The sequence below is a fragment of the Sapajus apella genome, unplaced genomic scaffold, assembly GCF_009761245.1.
Source record: "Sapajus apella isolate SASKATOON/1434 unplaced genomic scaffold, GSC_monkey_1.0 scaffold56, whole genome shotgun sequence".
NCBI classification, from domain to species: domain Eukaryota; kingdom Metazoa; phylum Chordata; class Mammalia; order Primates; family Cebidae; genus Sapajus; species Sapajus apella.
Window position 1 is genome coordinate 13371744 of NW_022436996.1, and position 22594 is coordinate 13394337.

General features: G+C 35.8%; 1 protein-coding gene across 3 annotated transcripts in view; it reads left to right on the top strand.

The window, feature by feature from the left end:
* TPK1 (thiamin pyrophosphokinase 1) overlaps positions 1-22594 on the top strand; it is a 396118-nt gene that overhangs the window by 62591 nt on the left and 310933 nt on the right. For all 3 annotated transcript variants that reach the window (XM_032245137.1, XM_032245138.1, XM_032245136.1), the window contains exon 3: positions 5137-5208. In XM_032245137.1, the coding sequence (XP_032101028.1) occupies positions 5137-5208 (72 nt within the window). The remainder of the gene's footprint in view (positions 1-5136; positions 5209-22594) is intronic.

Below are 22594 nucleotides of genomic sequence, written 5' to 3' on the forward strand. Positions count from 1 at the left end.
GAGATTGCCTTAGGACACCTGATTTAAAAAATTTATAATCTTTATGACATAATGAAGAAGTTCTTCCTAGTCTTTTTCTTAAATAGTTTTGCATATCCCAGGAACAGTATCAATGTGACAGCTTGAGAACTACTTGAAATAAGACTATTGATTTTTTTCTTACTTCTATGGTTCCCAGAGTTTTCTGAATTTTGGGGCATTTAGAGCCAGAGGCATTGTCCCATAATGGAGTATCTGAGAGTGATGTGGAGCTATATTGTGGTGGAATGTTTGGCTGAAAAACTCCCATATGCTATTTAGGAAGCATGGTGGTTCTATATTTTGCTTTTTCTGCAACCTGCTGTGGATTAGTAATCAGGAGGGCTTTGAGAGTAAAATAAATGCCATACCGACTTCTTAGGATTCCAGGGGAAATAAGATTAGAAAAGGAAAGACTGTCAGATCCTATTAGAAAACTAGATTAGAAAAGAATATCCAATCCCATTACCTAAATATCTTGATATACACAACAGCCTACCGTAAATGTTATATACAGAAAAAGCTGAAGTAGTTAATTCTTTTTTATTAATAACACCATTAGTAAATCTAAGTGTACTATAGATTTTATACTACTTCATTCTTATCAAAAATGAAATGCCTTCATGGGTATTACCTTAATGAAGGTATTGGTCTAGAGGAGCAGTAATCTGGATAATAGTGCTTTCCTCCCTTATCAGATGGCTCTGTGAGGCTCAAAAATACCAAGTTCATATATTAAATAATCAGTAACAGAAAGCAGTTTCGATCATTTGTGTAAACTTATATTCAATATTGTTGAATGCCTCTTTTGGCAGTGTGAACTTTGCTACAGAGAAAAGGATCATTGGGTTGTCCAAATTATTAGCTCCTTGCTGTTGAGATCTTATTGAGCATTTACCATGAACCAGGTTCTGAATCTCTTAAACTGGTGCTCCATCCAGGTGGAATGAATGAATGAGCTAATATTTTTCTTCCTACATTTTGATGCTTGCTTACTTTTCTTTAGAGTCATCTCAAATTCCTTTTTAGGTCATCTTTTCCTTAACACATCCTGGACTGTGATCACTGCATTTATTACAACTAGGCTTCTTTCCATAGAACATAGAAACCCAAAATAACAGTGACTTGTACAGAATAGAAGTATTTTTTTTTTTCATTTTTTCATTCCCGCCACCTAGTTCAGGGCTTGACACATATTACTTGAAATAATAAATGCATTACCTTGCCTGATTAAGCTGCCACTGAGACAATAGATTTTAGCCTATGAAACAAGCACCAGCTGGGTTTGGGGAACTGGTATGGTGATAACAAAGTAGGATTTCTTAAAGCATACTCCGTGGACCACCTGTGGTAGAATAACTTGCTTGTAAAATGTAGATTGCCATGCCTCATGCCAAGGGATATAATTTGAAAGGTGTAGGATGGGGTCCAGAAATTTTCCTGTCTTATAAATTCCTCTGGGTTATCTGACAACCACTGGGAGGGAGGGAAGGAAGGGAGGAAGGGAGGGGAGGGGAAGGGAGGGAACTGATTTGCAGTCTCACAACCTTTTAATCAATTCCCAAAGTAGTGGCAGGGGCTCTATTTCCAGTCCTGGCTCCTGAACTCATGGTAGGACCTATGGCTTCTAGGATAGTTCTCCAGAATTAAGGCCAAGATTAGGAAACAGCTTAAAATTTTTTCACTCGCATAAGATAAGATTTTAGGCAGGTGGTGAAGTGTGGGAATGGAGGAAGATGCATGAAGTCGTCAGCAACTCAGCTTCTTTACTCTGATGCCCTTGTTCTTATCATTCAAGATGGCTGCCAGAATTTCATTCAATGAATCTATCAATTCTTTTTTTTTTTTTTCTGAGAGGAAGTCTCACTCTGTTGCCCAGGATGGAGTGCAGTGGGACAGTCTCAGCTCACTGCAACCTAAGCCTCCCAGGTTCAGGCAATTCTTCTGCCTTGGCCTCCTGAGTAGCTGGGATTACAGGTGCTCACCACCACGCTCGGCTAATTTTTGTATTTTTAGTAGAGACAGGTTTCACCATGTTGGTCAGGTTGGTCTCGAACTCCTGACCTTGTGATCTGCCCGCCAAGAAGGAGGAAGGCAGGAAGATGGCAGGAAGGAGGAAGGGAAGAAGTAGAAGACAAATCCCCCTTTATTTTAAGGAGAGTTTCTAGAGGTGACATAGAAAGCTATATACTTCTCTTTGGCCAGAACTTAGCCTTATGACCACATTTTCCACAAGGATATCTGGAATATGATTTTTTTTCTTACCTGGCCCAGTAAACAAACAAAAAACCCCTCAGGATTCTCTTACGAAACAAGAGGCCACTACTGGTCTTCACCATAATCATGCATTCTAAAGCTGCCCAAATATACATCCTGGATTCCCTTTACCTCTTGGCAAGTGATTTTGTCAATTCTCAAAAACAGCTATCATCACCATCCTATCTGTTTACACCTACCCCTGTGTCTACCCCTAATAATCAGTAGGAAAATTGCAAAAATTATAGACAGATATGATTTCGTATAACCTTTTAGTTAATTCCAATTAGATTTCTATTTTTAAAATTGTGGATTGTCATGTCCTGTAATTATTTTTTAACAGCAGTTGTTTTAAAAATGTTCCATATTCCACTTTATTCTGTATTCTCCCCTCTTACTTTATTTTACCTTGTTTTAAACAGGGTTAGGTGCAGGCTGGATGTGGTGGCTCACGCCTGTAATCCCAGAGCTATGGGAGGCCGAAGCAGGTGGATGGGGGTCAGGAGTTTGAGACCAGCCTGGCTAACATGGCAAAACCTTATCTCTACTAAAAATACAAAAATTAGCCGGGCATGGTGGTGAGCGCCTGTAATTCCAGCTACTTGGGAGTCTGAGGCAGGAGAATCACTAAAAGAGTGAAACTCCATCTCTAAATAAATAAATAGAGGCAGGTGCAGTGGCTTACGCCTGCAATCCCAGCACTTTGGGTGGTGGAGGATTGCTTGATACTGGGAGTTGGAGACTGCTCCTTAGAAAAAATAAAAATATTAGCTGGGCATGGCGGTATGAACCTGTAGTCTCAGCTACTGAGGAGGCTGAGGTGGGAGGATCACCTGTGCCCAGGAGTTTGAGGCTGCAGTGAACTATGATTGTACCACTGTACTCTAGCCTGGGTGCCAGAGCAAGACCCTATCTCTTAAAAAAAAAAATCAACCTCAATTTTGAGGCACATGATGTGTTCATGTGCATCAATCTCAGCCTCTCTTTTTTCAGTAGGAGATATGGCTTACAGGTGGTGGTGGGGTGGGAGGGACATGCCATTTCTCTTGACTACTTTTCAAAAGAACAAATGAATAATTTTCCTTCTTCCTCTTACTTCCCTCCCCTATTTAGGATATAAGATTGTTTCCATATTTAAAATATTTTATCTTGACTTTGTCGCATTTCTTTTCCATTTCTCACAGTTAACTTTTTATATTTTAAGGAAAGGTGACGATTCTTCCTTCTTAATCAACTCCTGTTTACTAATTTCTTGGTCACTTCACTATCTTGAGTCTCCCTCTATGAATTTTCAGATTTTTCTTGGAGATCCCCATCCCCTTGGCCTCTTGTTCAATCTCCTTGACATTTCTGTAGCATACTGTGTTATTGACTGCATGTTCTTGGAAATACCTTCTTATCCTTCTACCTTTATAGATTTTCCTTCTATATTTTCTCTGTTGACCTCTTCCAGCTCTGTTAACGGTGAGGAAAACACAGTGTCTTTGCCTTCATCTTGATTCTTCTCCCCGCCTTCCCCAGCTTTGTGCAATATCCCAGTGGCTTGCCTGCTCTTTTACCTTCAGCTATTATCTCTGTATGGATTCCCAAATTATATAAATTGTGTTCACTACTCCTTACTGCATCACTCATTTTGTAGAGGAATTTAAGTTGTGTTGTCTTAAACATTATGTTTACAATTACTGATGTTAGTATTAATGTCCTGCCATCACATTATGAGGGCATTGCTTCTGAAACTATTCATTGGAGTAACCCTAATGGATAGGAAGAGCAGCTTCTGGTGGGCTGTTTTGCTTGTCTAGAAAGCCCCATCCTTTATTTGCACCTGTTTTCTCTTTGTAAGATCAAGTTCAAAAATCTACATTTGACAAAAATCTGGATGACACCAGACATCATTGATTTTCTGGACTTTGAATTCCTGCCATATTCATTTATCTGTTTATCTGGCACTCCTCCTGTGCTTCTGTTATATTGTATTTTGAATAAATCATCTTTATTGTAAGTGTCTCATCTAACAGATAGCTTGTAATCTTGTCCCTCTTTGTACTCCCAGTGCCTGGTATATAATTGGCACTTAATAATATTTGCTATGGATGATGGCACACCCTTTTTATTTAATTATGTTCCATTTCTTATAGTGAAATTGCTTAAAAATTTTTTTTCTTAAACATTTTATTTTCCACAAATAAAACGGAGGGTGCTTGGACTGAACTGAATGACATTTTTTCAATACCTGATTGCACTTGGCTTTGTACTATTTTAAGTACATTATAAAAGATATGGAATGATTGACTGAAAAGTAACTTTTCTTCATCTTTGTCTTTGGAGTATCATGTAAAAAACTGGAATAAGAAAACCATGAGAAGACCTACTAGGATCTGTGAAAGCACACAGGGTTTTCCTTTGGAAAGTTAAAGATAGGGTAAGGGTGGAAGGAAAGAGAGAAAAAGAATATGAATGAATGTGAAAATACATACCTACTGGACCCATACCATTTGGTAAATAAGGTCAGGATGATATAAAACTGGCCAGATAGAAGGATAGTTGTGTCAAAGTAGTGGATATATTAGCAGGATGAGAATTCATATCAAGAACATTTGTGCTCCTCACCTACAACAAAAAGTTACACAGTTGTTTCTATGATAAATTGTTCAACAATATGGCAATGTGACAGATGTACTCAGTAAAGTAGGACCTGTTAATATATGATGCCTTTTAAAGTTATGGGAAATTCACTGTGATTGGACCTAGCTCCGTGTATACTGAAAATCTAGACTAGTAGGGTATGATTTTAGACTCATATAAGGGGAACAAAAGACTCAGTTCACTTATTTTTTATTTTCCTTTTTTTTGTTTTTCTAGGGAGTTTGAAGTACTGCCTTGTAATTCTTAATCAGCCTTTGGACAACTATTTTCGTCATCTTTGGAACAAAGGTAATCTTAATTAACATTTCTATTTCTTTGCTTTCTTACTTTATTTGGGGCTGACTGAATATCCTGAAACGTGACTAAAAGTGGAATTCATAATATGATGATTCAATTATTAATTATTAGAATAAATTAGCATTGATTCCCTGTTAAACTGTTTAAATGTGATTTCCAAAGCGTGGACCCCCAAGGACAGAATACTCTACCATATTTCAGAACTATAGTGTGGATATTAAGCCTGAATCCTCAAAAAGTATTTGTTCAAGTGTAAATTATTTTTGGCACCAGTGACAGCAGAAAAGCATCCACATGCCTCATTTGTTGCAGCATCCAATAATAAGATATCTGCAGGGTGATCGGATTTGCAAAATCAAAAAAGAAAATGATGCTACTATGGAAGAATCTCTTGGGGTGCTGAAAAATATGGTTAAAAATGGGATAGTGTCACAGAATTAATACCATTGGAAGGTTCTGTGTAAGAAACAGGCTTTATTAACTGTTTACATTATTCTTTAACTTTTATAGGATTACCTCTAGGTTGGAGAATAATGTTCAATATCATTTGCTGTTTTGAATCTCTGCTCTTCTTTGATGAAATCTTGAGGGTTTTTTTTTGCCCCACAAAGGAACATTTTTGTTGAGCTGTCAGTAGAAGTTTTAGGCCAAAGTAGATAGGCAGAAGAACTTGATTCTTGAGGCATTGATGCATATTTTTGTTATTCCTGTTTCTTTCCTTATCGTCACAGAATTATTTAGTATTCTCAACATTATGTTTATGTTTCTTAAAGTGCAAACCTCATATGTGGATAAGCTCACATCTGTAGTTGAGATAGTTGTGGTACTAGAGGGAATAAATCATCACAGGTGATTTTGTATAAAGAACTTTTTTGGTCTAATCTGATTACAGTGAAAACTCTTGGTATTCTAAATTGAGCTGTGTTTAAGTTAGTCAACTTAAAATTTCATGTTATAATTGTACCATCAGTTCTCTCAAACCATAAAAATTATGAAACCACTAACTTTTTTTTCTTAGCACTCCACTAATAATTAGGTAGTTATTTGAATGGCTATAATATCTTTTGTCACTGTGTCTCTGGTGCCCAGTGTGGTATCTGTCACGTAATTGCTATTAATGACAATAAATGAAAGAATGAGTTTAGTATGGCTTATATTGCTAGAAAATACTAAACAAACTGTTTAGGTACATCCTTTCTATTTGAATTTATTGTATCAGATTTTATATTGTTTGGAGAGAGTGTGAGTGACCATTTTATTATAAACATTAGAAATAGACAAAATAACCATTGATCCGAACTGTTGGAGACCTTGAATATTCAAAGCTACATCTAAAGAAGTCTCTTATGTCCGGGGGAGTTGAGGGTCTTAATTTTGCACATAGTGTGAATGATGTAGATTTTTGAGCTGACCAAACTTCCTCATTTTATTAGTTTTTCCATAAGGGTCAATCTGTACATAAAAAAAAAAAAACTAAAGGTATCTGAAGTATCATGTATACTGAAATAGCTAGTTAATTCTCATTTCAAAAAGAACTTGTCTTTTAGGTTATCGAGATGTTAAGTTCTTTCACATATATACTAGGATAATTCTTGGTGTTCTGGAGCCTTTAACTATTGTAAGAAGCAGGCCTATTGATAAATACTAAACAGTAGGTTTTTTGTGATTCTTTTAACAGAAGCTGTGCTTTTTGAGCTTGTGTTGTTAATCTTAACATAGGAAAGGCTTAGGAAAATGTTTAGGGCAGCATTGAGAGTTTGGGAGAGGAGAACAGTATTATGGGTTGGGGTATTAGCAAGTATGAAGTGGCATAGGATGCTGTCCCCATTACCTTTTAACCCATGTACTCAACATTTTCTGTAACTTCTGTTCTATGATACAAATATTTGTGAAGAGCTGAAATCAAGGGATGAAGACTGGGCTGTTAAAATGATTGAAAGCTTCAAAATGCAGAGAAATCTGAAGAGTATTGTATCGTATGTAAGATTCCTGCATAACACTGGCAATTTGACTTTATGCTAAGGACTTCTGTTAAGTAGGTATTTCCTGAGATTCATTTCAAGAGAAAGACTATGTTGAAAGTTTATTTTAAAGTTTCTTCTTGGAATGGTTAGGTGATACTTTTACCAGCGGCGAATCTGTATGGGTCTGCAGCAACTTGATCTTTGCCTGCTCAGGGAAAGAATTCAGCTGAGGGGCAGAAGTAGGTTTAAGGTAGCGGGATAGACTGAGGCAAGTTTTAGAGCTGGGGTAAGAGTTTATTAAAAAGTTTTAGAGCAGGAGTGAAAGGAAGCAAAGTGCACCTGGAAGAGGGCCAAGCGGGCGACTGGAGAGATCCAGGTGCCCTGTTTGGACCTTGACTTGGGGTTTTATGCGTTGCCATAGTTCGGGGATTTGTGTTTCTTCTCCCGTGATTCTTCCTTTGGGGCGGGCTCTCTGTATGCACAGTACCCAGTGGCCTGCCAGCACTTGGGAGGGGCCCCATGCTCAGTGTGTTTACTAAAGTTGTGTGCATGCTCATTTGAGCCATTTTTCCCTTACCAGTCAAGGTTTCCTAGAGGAAGGTATATACCAGTTAAACTCCACCATTTTGCCTCTTAGTGTGCATGCTGAGCCCTCTCGCCCAATTCCAGAGACCTTATAAGGAAGCTGCCGATGACCAGCTCCAGGTATTTTCTATCTATTGGGAGATTGCCTTTCCCTGGTGCCGGCTGCCACCAATTATTTTAGAGAAACAGTTTAACAACTGCCTGAACATCACCTATGGTCGCCTGACATTCCTAGGGATGGGCCCTCTCCTGCCATGCTCATGTCTGCCTAACTACCTACTCTAACAATAGAAGTTACAAAATATAGCTTAAATGCCTAAGGAGGGAGTTTAAGGGAGATTAAAATTATGGAGGTTTTAATGTGGTTTCTTTGTTATACATCATGAAGTTTGGTGATTTTCTTGGTTAGAAGTCTTGGAGTATATCGCTACCTGTTCCAGCATTTTGTGCATTCGGTTTGATGATAAAATAAGCACTTAGGTAGATAGGTAGGTAGGTAAATAGAAAGATGGGTAGATAGAAGTAGAGTTAATATCTAACTTTTCTGTAATATCAGAGCTTATTGCTATTTGTGAATTGCTGTTGGTCTTAGATTTACTAACATGTTTTTAAAAAATTTTTTGTCAGGCCTTCTCATTCCAGGAAGTGTCTTTCTCTTCCTGAAATTATGAACATGTGATAAGTCCAAAGTAGGGACATGTATGTTAGAAGGGCTCTGCATATTTGTTGTAGGTTAGTTATTCTCTATTGGGGTCATGATGCTACCAGTGTTCTCAAAATTATTAGTAGAAATCTCTGTGCTACAAAACATTATGAAAAACAGACCATACTGGAATGAAGTTATATTGAGTGCTACAACCCCAGTACTACAACCCCAGTGCTACAAAACATTATATTGAGTACTACAACCCCAATGCTACAAAACATTATGAAAAACAGGCATACTGGAATGAGGTTACATTGAGTGACTGTGTATGAGGTTTCTAGGATTTCAGGTTAACACATGTCCTCATTGTTAGCATGCATTCACAGCCTTTCCTCGTTTTTTCCACATGATCCACAGAACATGTTAATTAGATTATGGTTAGATGATCAGATTCTTTCACTGTCATCCTTAAGATCACACCAGGGTATGGACAGCATACTTATTTTCATTGAAACTGAAGTCAAAATATTTGACATATCAGGCGGGTCTTACAAATTAAAAAAAGGCACAAGTAGCATTCATGAATTAAAGTATAAGCAAGGTCTTTGGTTTTATAACACTAGTTATGTTCTATTTGCTATTGATTGACACTAGTTGAGGCCCTTCTGTGTAAGGCACTAGGCCAGTTGCTAGGGACATGATAGTGGCTAGAATTGAGAGTTGGAGTCTATAGGTACAGCCTGTTCCTGTGAAGGCATGTCCAAGCCACAAGTGTTTAGAATGAACTAGCCATGCCCCTGCTCCTTAAGAATTGATATTATTGTAATAGTTGGTTAATTGACTCTACCTCGTTCATTTCTATATGCTTTTCTTTAAAACAAAAACACTCTACCTAAATAGCTTTTAATAAAGACTAAATAGATTTGCCATGGTAATTATGCTAATCTCGTGCTAGTGATTAGTATTGCCACTAGATTTGCTTTAAATGAGGTAGAAATCTGCTATAAATCACCTTGCTTCAATAGTAGTTCTGTTGCAACAAACTCTTTCCTTTCTAAATTATGCACCCCAGTCCTTTGTGTAAACCTCTTTTCACCTGATTATTTTAAGTTAAACACAACCAACTTTATATTACATAAAGTTTTATATCCTGTAAACTTTATATTAAAGTTTTCCTTTTTCCTTTTTCATTCTTATTTCTCTATGTAGTGGGACCTATTTATCTTACTTTTGGTGTCTGATGTGTTTATTCTCATTAAAAAATAGAAATCAGATGCCTGTTACTTTTACATGTAGATTGATTGAATAATAGTTATGCTTTAATATGCTTGGTATCAGTTGCTATTTTAATCCTATTATGTCTGTTGTATGCATTACTTCTGTTAGAGGAATTTTAAGGGAAACATGTTTTTTGATGATAACTTTGAAATTTTGAAAGCACCTTAGGGTGATTTCTTTAAGCTGACCCTGGAAGGGCCAGTCCCCCCAAGAATGTATATCCAATATTATTTTTTCCTTTGGCCTTATCTCCATGGCTACCTCTTCCTGTGTATTTAATGATTAATCTAATAGGACTGCCATTTACTTTTTTTCTGCCTAAAATAGACTCTCACTTATTTATATTGCAGACTTTACCCACCCTTTAAGGTCCAACTCAAATGCCACCTCTTCTGAAAGCTTTCTTAGCTTCCCTATGTAGAGATAGATTTTCTCAAATGTCACCTTATCTTTCCTTGAGAATGAACTTCTTGAAAATGGATAGAAAGTGCTTAGCTGATGGTGTTTTCTTAGTTCTTGTAAGACTGTCCTGGTAGCTATTGTGGGTCATCCTGACAATTGGGAAAGGTCAGGGCCTGTCTGTGATGCACTCAGTGACAGGTCCTGGAAATACTCTTGCGCTAAGGTGGACCAGTTAGCAGGCTGCAGGCACATGCTTACGCTTCCTCGTGCACTCTGTTTTTCCCCAGATTGCTCCTTGGTCTTCAGCCTCAGTTGGGTCCCTTTAATAATTCTGCTAAACCTGAGCTTTGTCACTCACATTTTTTTCCTCTACTCTATGACTCCTCTGTACTTATTTGATATTTCCTGGTACACCCAATCAGAATTGACATTTTCAGTACTCTCTCCTTTTGTTATAGTGCACTTGCAAAAATGTGTTTCTTTTTTTTTTTTTTCTTTTTTTGCCTTTTGGTTTTATGCCTTTGACAATTAAGATGCCAATAAATGTATCATTGGAATATATCATTTTTATTAAGATATTATGGTAGGGTGCATCTTTTAATTATAGAAGGATATATCAGTTAGTAGTAACCTTATCTCCTTACATCATTGTCCAAAGAGATTAATCAGATATTGGGCCCATTTTGTTAAATAACTTATTTATGAGAACTGTATGTTAACATTTATTTATTTATTTACGAGACAAGGTCTCACTCTGACGTAGGCTGGACTACAGTGGCATGATCACAGCTCACTGCAGTCTTGACCTCCTGAGCTCAAGCAATCCTCCCACCTCAGCCTCTTGAGCAGCTGGGACTACAGGCATGCACCACATATCCAGCTAAGTTTTTATTTTTTGTATAGGTGGGGTCTCCCTTTGTTGTCCACAATGGTCTTGAACTCCTGGCCTCAAGTAAACCTCCTGCCTTGGCTTCCCAGAGTGCTGAGATGATAGGAATGAGCCACTGTGCCCACCCATTAACCTTAATTTTGTAAATATAAAGTTTTTAGCTTTCCCTTAGATTTTCATCTTTAATTACAGAGCCATGTGTGCATTTTTAAAAGTTAAAGCCTCACAATTTGATATGAAAAATGTCAGTCCCCATTAGCCGTCATTGCCTTCATTATCTTCGTTTATGCTTTTAGTTTTTCTGTTTCATTATTTCTCATGAAATAAATTTTAAATGGAATTCTAACAGAGTAATAAGTGAAATACTATGAATAAGGAAAATGCCCTGAATTGGTGATTGCAAGACCATGTGACACTATGTGCTTCATGGCAGTTAGTATAGACATTTCAACCACCTGTTTCACTTCATTCTTTATACCATTTAGGTGTGTGTCCAACTGGTACATATAAGTTTTTCCAGAAAATGGCTGCCAAGTTTGTATGGGTATTTATATTTATGTTTTCTTTTTTAACATTCAACATTTTATGTATGTTTTTTCAGTATTTATGCCATGTTTAATTCATTTGCATATGCATACACACAGATACACAAACACAGACACACACTGTTTTATCTTTTGTTTGGCTTCAGTGAAGTGGGCTGATGTGTGGATAATTTGAGTTTAAGCACATTGTTAATAGCTATCCTTGCTAGAGAAGCTGAGTGGTGTCTTTTGTGTGCTTGTGCCCTTAGTGAAAGACATGAAAATAAAAAAGGAAACCCAAAGAATTCTGTCTCTGTACTAACCAGGTGATGGACTATAACATAAAACTATCCAAGTAGAACTTCAAAACAGACAATTTACTAGAGGTGAAGTAAACATTTTGCATTTCTTTTCTTATAGTTGTTGTGCCCACTTCTTTAGAAGGTGTGGTATCATTTTCCCAATCAAAATGCTTGGGTCTTAAATGCCCTTTCCTGAAACACAGACATCTTCATTTTTAACAAATATTTACTTTCCTGTAATATATTTGTTATAGAGAAATTAAGGTCTGTCTTCCTTGATGGTGTTTTTTTTTTTTTTTTTTTTTTTTCCTGTTTCACTTGTAATCTACATATACCCAGTAGGTTTAAAGACATCTGAAAATGTGGGCTTGGGGAAGCAGTCAGAGAAACTTGGTGGGGTTCACCTTCATTTTCTTCCACATTGCATAGTGTTTGGTAATATATGGAAACATATTTTTGCCCTGAATCTACTTTATGCTCTGCATAATGTTATATGTTAGATAGAAATTACTGTTCCTCCTATGTGTATTTAAATTGTCATTCCATGTTGCTTCTCTTTTGTAATAATTTGTTCCAAGATTGACTCCTTCTAGAATCTTATTTTTAAGATTATGCCACTTAATTAAATATAGGTGAATTAAAGAACATTTACACTATTTGTGTATAATAATAGACTAAAAATAACTTGAATTTTTTTTGTAGTACTAGTTCTTGGGGGCAGCAGAGCCTTTTGAGCTTTCAGTTTTATAGTAATAGCTGCTTTGGGATCTATGGAAAGAAACGTCCATTGGCGCAGAAAAGATCGTGACGGGTTTTAACATGCTCTCCTCCAGTTCACTGGGAGACAGACATTTGAAAGTCTGGTCTACGTTCTTTCTATATTTAGAGTTTACAGGTGATGTTTGGAACAAACTGAATGGGGTGATATGGTGACATGGGAGAAGCCATAGGTTGAAACACTTGTTTATGCTAGTAGAAGAGGAACTGGGCGGGGGAGGTGGGAAGAAATGTTCTATTTTTGAACATGCTCAAAATAACTGAGCAGCATGCACTCTGGCATGTCTAGTGGCAGAATCTCTATGGAAGTAAAATAGTGATACTTCAACTAAGGCTTCTTTGTTATCTAAGTAGTTGTCATGAATGTAGCTTTTAGGGATTTGCCTGTTTTAAGTACATGAATGGGGAGACTGCCACGTACTTTTTTTTTTTTTTTTTTTTTTTTTGAGACGGAGTCTCACTCTGTCACCCAGGCTGGAGTGCAATGGTGTGATCTCAGCTCATTGTAACCTCCGCCTCCCAAATAGCTGGGACTACAGGCATCCACCACCACGCCTGGCTAACTTGTATTTTTAGTAGAGATCAGGTTTCACCATATTGGCCAGGTTGGTCTCAAGCTCCTGACCTTGTGATGCGCCCACCTTGGCCTCCCAAAGTGCTGGGATTATAGGTGTGAGGCACTGTGCCTGGCCCATGTACATTTTTATTATTTAAATGCATCCAGGTAAAGATGCAGGAGGTCACTTCACCTGGAAAATGCTGGGCTTTTGGATATCTGAATTTCAGTTAGGACAATCTGGGAGCCATCTGTTCTAGCATTGAGTAGCTTTAGTCATTAGAATTGAGAATTCTGAAATAGTTCAGCTATTACACTTAAAAGCACCAAATTGACATTATTGTGTCCATTTCTGTGTTTAGTGTTTCATAGAACTTATGTTTTGAGCACATTTAAGTGAACATTGAGCCAAAGATCTGACGAGCAATTTGCATACTTGGTTCAGGTCCATTGAACAAAACAGTTATGTACAAGCTGTAGTTTCGTAAATAAGGTTGGCAGAAAAGATGTATCTCAGTCACACAAAAATATTTGAGGGACTGCAAAAAGATTATTTAAATGTATAAGACATTTTAATGCATTGGTGGTACAGAAGAAAGGGCATATTTTTTATATGAGACCAGAGGTAAATTTATTCCCATCCTCCAAATGATGGCCAATTTCTATTGAAATCGATGTTTAATCATTCTAGGTATTGCCATACAAATATTATGAGATTTTTAAGAAGCGCTATGCTAACTTCTTTCCCAGGATTCACTCAGACTTTATGGAAATGACTTAATCTTTGTGTTTAGTGCCACTTCTGGTCATATTCCTCTATCACAATTAAATGATATTTCTTCTTTTTGAATTTACTTCATCCACAAGCTTCTTACTATCAACTACCACCATGTTTTTCAGTAAATTACCGCCTTAGAATTTGTCACTCAAATATATTATTAGTTAATTCATTCAGCATTTTGCCGACTACATTTAACAGTAGCCAACACACAGATAGTACTTACCATTTGCCAAGTAGTGTTCTAAGAGCTTCGCATGATTGACTCATTTAATCCTTTGTCAACCTTGTGAGAGCAGTAGTATTCTTGTCCTCATTCTAGAGGTGAGTAGACTGAAAGATTGAATGGCCAATTTTCATTCACACTTCTAGTAAATGGAAAAGCTGGGAATTAAATTCAAGCAGATAACTCAAATAGTGTAAATAGTTGTGTAGTCTGTGCCGGGCATATGGATGTTTGGTGACTTCAGTGTCAGGCTTATATGATCATGCCCGCAGCTCATAAATGAGGGGGCAGGCATACTTTTCTGTGAAGATCCAGATAGTAGATATTTTAGGCTCTGCAGGCCATGTGGTCTCTGTCAACAACTCTTCAACTCTGCCTTTATAGTGCAAAATCAGCTGTGGAAAATATATAAAAGAATTGGTGTAACTGTGTTCCAAATTCATTTTATTTGCAAAAATAGGTAGAGGATTGGATTTTGGCCCATAGTCCATAGTTTGCTGATCCCCTGATCCATTTTAGCTACCAGCCAGTACTTCCTATCTGGAATTTGGATATCTTCCTGGAAAACTGTTCCTCCTTCAGTGTCTCAGGATCATACATTTCGCTCTTTGGCTAGTAGGTTTCTTATTATCTGTCTTCTGTTCTTTCATACTTACTGATTCTGCTCTTGGTTTTTTTTTGTTGTTGTTGTTTTTTTTTTGAGACAGAGTCTTGCTCTGTCACCTGTGCTGGAGTGCAGTGACATGATCTCGGCTCACTGCAACCTCTGCCTCCTGGGTTCAAGCAGTTCTCTGCCTCAGCCTCCCAAGTAGCTGGGATTACAGGTGCCTACCACCATGCCTGGCTAATTTTTGTATTTTTAGTAGAGATGGGGTTTTACCATCTTGGCCAGGCTGGTTTTGAACTCCTGACCTCATGATCTGTCTGCGTTGACCTTCAAAAGTGCTGGGATTACAGGCGTGAGCCACTGCACCCGGCTCTCTGCTCTTAATTTTTAAGAGTGCATTACCAACTTTCATGGTATATTGGTTGCTATCTGCTTTTATTTTGACCCTGATTTGAGTGATAATATTTATCCTATGGTAATTCCCTACCCTCTTACTTCTCTATCTTTTCTAGCATCTGAATAGTCAGCCTGAATTATCCCTTTACTTTCCTTACCATATCTCATTTGTAAACAGGTTTACAAAGTTGGCTAGTGGAAGTCATGCTATGCTGCCAACTGACAGTGTGTAAGTTTGATATTTAATGACAGCTAAATTCTCTATATCATCATATGCACCTCAATTGTTTATTTTCCATAACAGCTATAAATAGGGTGAACTTTGAGGAATCTATTAGAGAGAATGAAGTGTTTCATTATACTTTCCAAATAAGTGTCTTGCTTTAAAGCTTGTAAAACTGCCTGACAAAAGACATTGTCACTGCTTTACTAAAAAGGACATTATCGAATGAGAGCCTTTCTCCTTACTTAAAAATGTCTGTTACTCTTTTCATTTTCCAGTTTTCTCTCATTTTTACCCATCTTCCTCTTAGCGTGGGTTTTCTCTTTTCTTCTCCTTTCTTTTTCTTTTCCTCTCTCCTCTTTCTCATTCTTTATTTTTCATGCTTATATATTTTATCTCCTTTGTTACTTTTTCTTCTGGCACTACCTGTTCATGTATGCTCTCTCACCTACATATATGCAGATGCTTTATCATTTGTTCTGACTTCTTCCAAAATCAATATTAAATAATTATTTTCTGGCTAATTATTATAAAAATGGTTATAATTATTTCAGGCTTTGCATATTTTTATTTTCTGTAAATATTAATACTGTATAGCTATTACAATAATTATTAGTAACAATTTTCATTGCATAGCACTTAGTAAGCATGCCTGATTTCTTCATGAAAGTGAAATGAGGAGCAGTAACAAATGTGTAAAGGATCAAAAGATCACAATTCAGAAATGTATCTAAGATGATATCATTAGTTATAATTATTAATATAAATATTACCTATCCCTTCTTTAGAACTAACAATGTGATTTCCTGACTCTATTTTTGAGATATGAATTGTTACCTATGAATGAGTCATGAAAACAGTTTAATGGGATAAGGCCAGTATTTACAAAAAATGGAAATTGAAGGCTAAAAGACAGTGTATCAGGATTTAGGGTAATTATTGTTTCTTGAAACACAAGTGTGCATATACCTATATTTACATGTAGATATTTTGTGTGTGATGGAAACGTATTTCTATAGGTTATGATTAATCACTGCCATGTTTATTATTAACAGTAGTAGTTACTGTGTATTGAGTGCTTGTCACTCTGCTAAAGCACTCAATATGCAAATTTGAGTGTCACCTTAACAGTCCTATGGGATAATCATTACAATTATTCTTATTTTTTAAATGAGAAACATTCAGCACAGAGATAACAGAGCTAGAGAGTGACTGAAGCCAGACCTCTGTGCTTTAGAGCTTCAGCTGTTAGTGGCTGTTTCTTGCACATATACTTTCCTCCCTTTTTTTTCAAGGGGATAAGAGGCCTTTCTAGAAACTAGAAGGCTTAAGTGTGTTTCGTGGAAATACTACTAACCTATAGGACACTGAGTCCTTGTTTGTGTGTTCTGTTGGGGGGTTTTAATAAACATTCCTAGCAATAGCTTTAAATTTTAGACTGTTTTTCTATTTAATAGATCATTAGTTTCAAAACTTGTCATTTGTAAAGGAATATTCCAAGGATCCTAAATCTCTTTTATATTAAATATTATGTCATAACAAATATAAAACAAACATTTGAAAATAGCAAAAAGAAGTCTGAATGGAAATATTCACAACCTTTTCTTTTAAAGTGAATCAATCTCAAATAGCTAGCACTGAACCATCATTTTTCATAATCATATTATGTTTATGAGGAATCTTTTTAATGAAATTTTATAACCTTATACATTTTTGTTTTGTTTTTGTAATCACAGTATCACAAGGCATTCAAGGAATTTATGCTAAAATCTCAAGAGCTTAATATTTGAAGTGCATTTATAAATCTGCTATACTTCCTAATTCCATGGTACTGTGTATGAAGAGCTTCACTTGATCTTTATAAAAGAAGTCATTTTTTAAATGCCACGTTTTATTGTGTTACATTTTAAAAATACATTCCCTGAGAGACAGAAATGTTTCTATTGTTTTATTGTTTTTACTCAATAATTTTTGAGCATATTCTGTGTCAAACAGTATAAAAGGTCTGGAGATAACACAGTGAGAAAGACACAGGTCCTGTTTTTATAGGGCTTACAATCACCTGCGTCATAATGTTCTTTAAAGATTCGAGTGTTTTATTTAGAAAGCTTCTTGCCAAGGTGAGAACTGTTGAATTCTTTTCTCTTTATTATAAGCATGATCTCAAAGCATGATCTTTTCATTTATAAGCCTGGTGCCAGGCTTTTTTTGTAGGCAGCCTCAATCTTATCTTAGTACTTTGTAACTCTAATCAATTACTGCTAGACATTGAACCTTCCCTTAGAATTATGTTATCATTTGGGTCTGATATCAGCCCCTCTCATTTGTAGAAGAAATTTTACTGACTTCAGAGAGCAGTGAAAATACCTCTTGTATAACATTTTTTTTAAATAAAATTAGAACTTAGGGAATATGTTTTGGACACCTGAAGCAGATACAGAACGAAGTATAGATGAAAGAAAGTGGAAATTTAAATAACTCACCTATCTATGGTTATTTGGGTATTAATCGATTGCCCTTTATATAGATGAGAATTTGCTTTTCTTGTAAAACATCAATTAGAATTCATTGAATTACTTTGGGACTATTATAAACGTTAATGAAGGTATTCTGTAGGTCATTGCACAGCAAGGCCAACCTGTTCTTTACAGGATGTAGTCTGCTTGTATGATAACCAACCCCATTGCCTTAGATTTGTTCACAGAATAGTAAATAAGCGATTACAGTTGCCACCATTGCCATCTTGGTAAAACTGTTAGTACTAGGTGTGATCACTGAGGGAAAGGAGGATGTTTTAGATGTGTGGCATAGTAGCTTGTAGACAAAGATTTGTATATTTTTATATAAGAAGGGTTGCTGCCATGCATACTGTTATTTTATTTTATTTTATTTTATATTTTGAGTTTTTGACATGGGAACATATATATAGACCTTTAATAAAAATATTTAAGATATGTCATTTCCTTTTGAATATGTTCATTAGAAAAACAGCCTACATTTTCCCCCCAGCTCCTTCCATGTTAATACAAATATAAATATAAACATTTGAGTTTTATGAAGTGAAGAGACTCATTGGTTTGTCCTTCGTGAAAAAGAATTCAACAGACTGTCTAAGGATGTTATTATAAATTAGGTCAGTGAAATCAGCCAAGATATACTCATCAAACCTAGTGTCTTAAAAGTTACTAGTCTTTCTCTGTCCCTTTCTTTATATACAACTTAGATAGTGAAAGGGGGAAAAACATCTGTGAGGTGGTTGTCTTCTTTCCAAGAAAACACAAATTAATTAATGTAAGAAAGAATCTAATATTATAAAGTATTTGATTTTGAAATTTTTAACAATTACATTTAAATTTGTCTAGATAAAAATGGTCAATGTTTAAAACACATTCCAAAGTTACAGTACAATTTAGTAGAGAATCATCCAGAATATTTCAGTTTTTGAAATTATGATTCTGTCACAAAAGGAAAATTGTTCTGTGATTTTTCCTTGAAGTGTCCAAAATGCACCCTCCCTCTTGTCGTCCGTTGAGGTATTGTGGAGAAGTACTGTGATTTACTCAGTGATGAGACATGTTCTTGAGGGGTCAAAAGAGGAGACCTTAGCGGACAGATAAGATACAGCTGATTTTTATTTCCATTGGCAGCAATGTTTGGTTGTTTTAAAAAAGGAATGATAATACTATGTTGAAAATGTATGTATCATTACCAGCCTAGATCACTCACTGGACAAATATTTTATTGAACTTATTAAGTATAACTAGTTATGAATCAAAGCCAGTCTTTTTGCTTTGTGATTACTTTATACATCTTGTTTTTAGTGATGCCTTCAGTAATTTCAGTGTTTTTCCTGGGGTTTCAGTTGCAGTTAATCGTGCTTCACTGCATTGTGCCTTCTTTACATTCAATAGCACATAAAACACTGCAGGAATAACAACAGGGGCATCATCTTGGAACTGCTTAGAAATAGGCTGGGTCTGTCACCTTAGAAAGAAGAAAATCAGATAAATATAAACTGAAACTTAGAGGAGAATGGATATGAGTATTGATTGAAAGCAAATTTAAGATCTTGGGAAACAAAATGTGCCAACTTAACTATATTTTATCCAATGGTTTTGATTGATTTCAGTTATCCATATGGCTTATCCAAGTCCATATGCTTAAATTTGCCAGATTCTCCTTTGCTTTGATTATTTAGGTAGGTCTGTTGGTTTTATTTTTCCTTGCTTTTTATTTTATTAATCTCAATTGTTATTGAATCAAAGACCTTCATGAGACAGTATGCATTCAATTATACCATTCAATAGGCCTCTAAATACTATGTTCTGAAACTCCTGCTGGTTGAATAAAATACCATTTTAATTATTGTAAATGAGATAGAAATATTTTACAATATTACAAATGGAATGCTGTTTCTCATTTTTATGGGAAATTTTTAGCAGAGGCCTCTAGAACTTCATTTCATTTATGCTTTTTATCTTGTCTTACAGAACAAAGCAAAAGTGTTTGTTTTTTTGCTGTAGAGTAGTCTAAAACTAGTATTTTCTTTTTTTTTTTTTTTTTTTTTTTTTTTGAGACGGAGTTTCACTCTTGTTACCCAGGCTGGAGTGCAATGGCGCGATCTCGGCTCACCGCAACCTCTGTCTCCTGGGTTCAGGCAATTCCCCTGCCTCAGCCTCCTAAGTAGCTGGGATTACAGTCATGTGCCACCATGCCCAGCTGATTTTTTGTATTTTTAGTAGAGACGGGGTTTCACCATGTTGACCAGGATGGTCTCGATCTCTTGACCTCGTGATCCTCCCGCCTCGGCCTCCCAAAGTACTGGGATTACAGGCGTGAGCCACCGCGCCCGGCCTAAAACTAGTATTTTCTATCCAATGATAGCAGAATTGTTTAGTCTAAAACTAGGATTTTCTATCCAATGATTGCAGCATTGTTTGGATGCTTAAATAATTTCTTAACATTTTTTTGAAGAGGTGAACTATTGATCTTCTCAATGTATAAAAAAAGAATATAGGTATATCTGCTTTCTAGTTTTAAAGAAGCAGCAGAGCTTTCCTCCATGAGGGGAAAATAGGAAGCATATGCAAACTTTTTTAAAAAAAGATAAAAGGTAATATTTTTATAGTTAACAGTATTAAAGGCTATGGATGCATTACTTTACATATGTTTCATTAAATGGGGTGTAGAAATGGTTAAGTTCTACTTCTAGAAAATGATTTTTATATTATGTCTGCAACATCTGTTATATTTCCATAAGAATGCAACTGTGAACTACCATAGCAAAGTAGAATCCTGAGGCTTTCACAGTAATTGGAGGCATTCTCTCTTTTCTCATTCATCCAGTTTAACAAAAATTTGAGGGTAAGATATTTTTCTATTTTGCCTTTTATATTTTTTTCTTTATTAGACACATGTGGTGTTTAAATTTCTGACTTCCAGTGAAGTGACGATTAAGTGATATAATACCTATTCCTAGTTACGAGCAGTCTTGATAAATTGCATATCTTAGCAAAGTAGAAATTTTTTGGCTAACTCTACTTTTAGAAATTATAAATCATAAATGTCAAATTCCCAATCAGTATTTAAAAACGTGGTAAAGGTTCAGCTCATTCTCTTTTATTTATTCTATCTCTACACGAATGAGTTTTCAAATTCTGAGTATTAACTTTGGCACTTCAGGATCTTTTGCCATTAAAGTGGGTTTCAATTACGTTTTTATATGGTGCTTATTATGTAAGAAACTTTCACTACTTTTTGTGAGGATTTTGATATTTGTTAAACACATGTTTAAACAAACTGGAAGTGATTATATATTACTTAACAAATATATCTATTTCAATGTAATATCTGGAACAACTTTGATAGCATTCAAATTTGTTATTAATATAAGATTTACTTTATCCTACTGATGAGTATTTTGTATACCTTTAAACCAATTTTATGTTATCATATATTGTTGATGTATTATCTCTAAGGCAAGGGCAAAATGCCACCAGTTTCTTTGCATAGCAAGAGTGACCTTTACTCTAATTTCCAACACATTCTTCATCTCCATCTGAGACCACCTCAGCCTGGATTGTATTGTCTGTATCGCTATCAGCATTTTGGTCAAAGCCATTCAACAAGTCCCTAGGAAGTTCCAAACTTTCCCACATCTTCGTGTCTTCTGAGCCCCGCAAGTCTCTAGGAAGTTCCAAACTTTCCCACATTTTCCTATCTTCTTCTGAGCCCTCCAAACTATTCCAGCCTCTGCCTGTTACCCAGTTCCAAAGTTGCTTCCACATTTCTGGGTATCTTTACAGCAGCACCACAGTGCTGGTGCCAATTTAATGTATTAGTTTGCTCACACTGCTATAAAGACATACCTGAGACTGGGTAATTTATAAAGAAAAGAGGTTTAATTGACTCACAGTACCATATGGTTCACAATCATGGCAGAAGGCAAAGGAAGAACAAAGTCACATCTTATGTGGTGGCAGGCAGAGAGAGCATGTGCAGGGGAACTCTCCTTTATAAAACCATCAGATCTGATGAGACTTACTATCACGAGAACAGAATGGGAAAGAACTATCCCATGATTAAATTACCTCCTACCATGTCCCTCCCACAACATGTGGGAATTATGGGAGCTATAATTCAAGCAAGATAAGATTTGTGTTGGGACACAGCCAAACTGTATCAGTTGATGATGCCTTTCTTTTTTATCTTGAACATTGAACTAATTATAATTTTACTGGTCTTATTTTAAATTGAAATTAAAATTAAAAGTTTTCAATCAAAATTAAAAGGTAATTATAAATTACAGTACATAGATAGTATTTAGTAAATATAAGGAGTATTTCAAATAAAAACCTAAGTCATAAGTAGTTAATTAAACTTCTGTTATTTCATTTAATGAATGATACCTGCATAATTCTGTAATTTAAGCAAACTTAAATATATCAGCAAAATGAATGAGAAAAATTATAGCGATAACAAGTTATTATAACTGTGGAATGAAATTACAAAATTAAATTCAATTAAAATGTTTACAGAAGAATATTTATCACTGAACTTTCTGTCATTACCTGTGCTTTTTTTGTCTTGAATAATAATTTTTGAAGTGTTGATACCTATAGTCTTCAGGCATTTAGATGTTTAGAAAAATGTCATATTAATGGAAATGAATGTTACCTTATACTGAGATTTTCCAATACTGGACATCAGAATTTCTTGAAGATG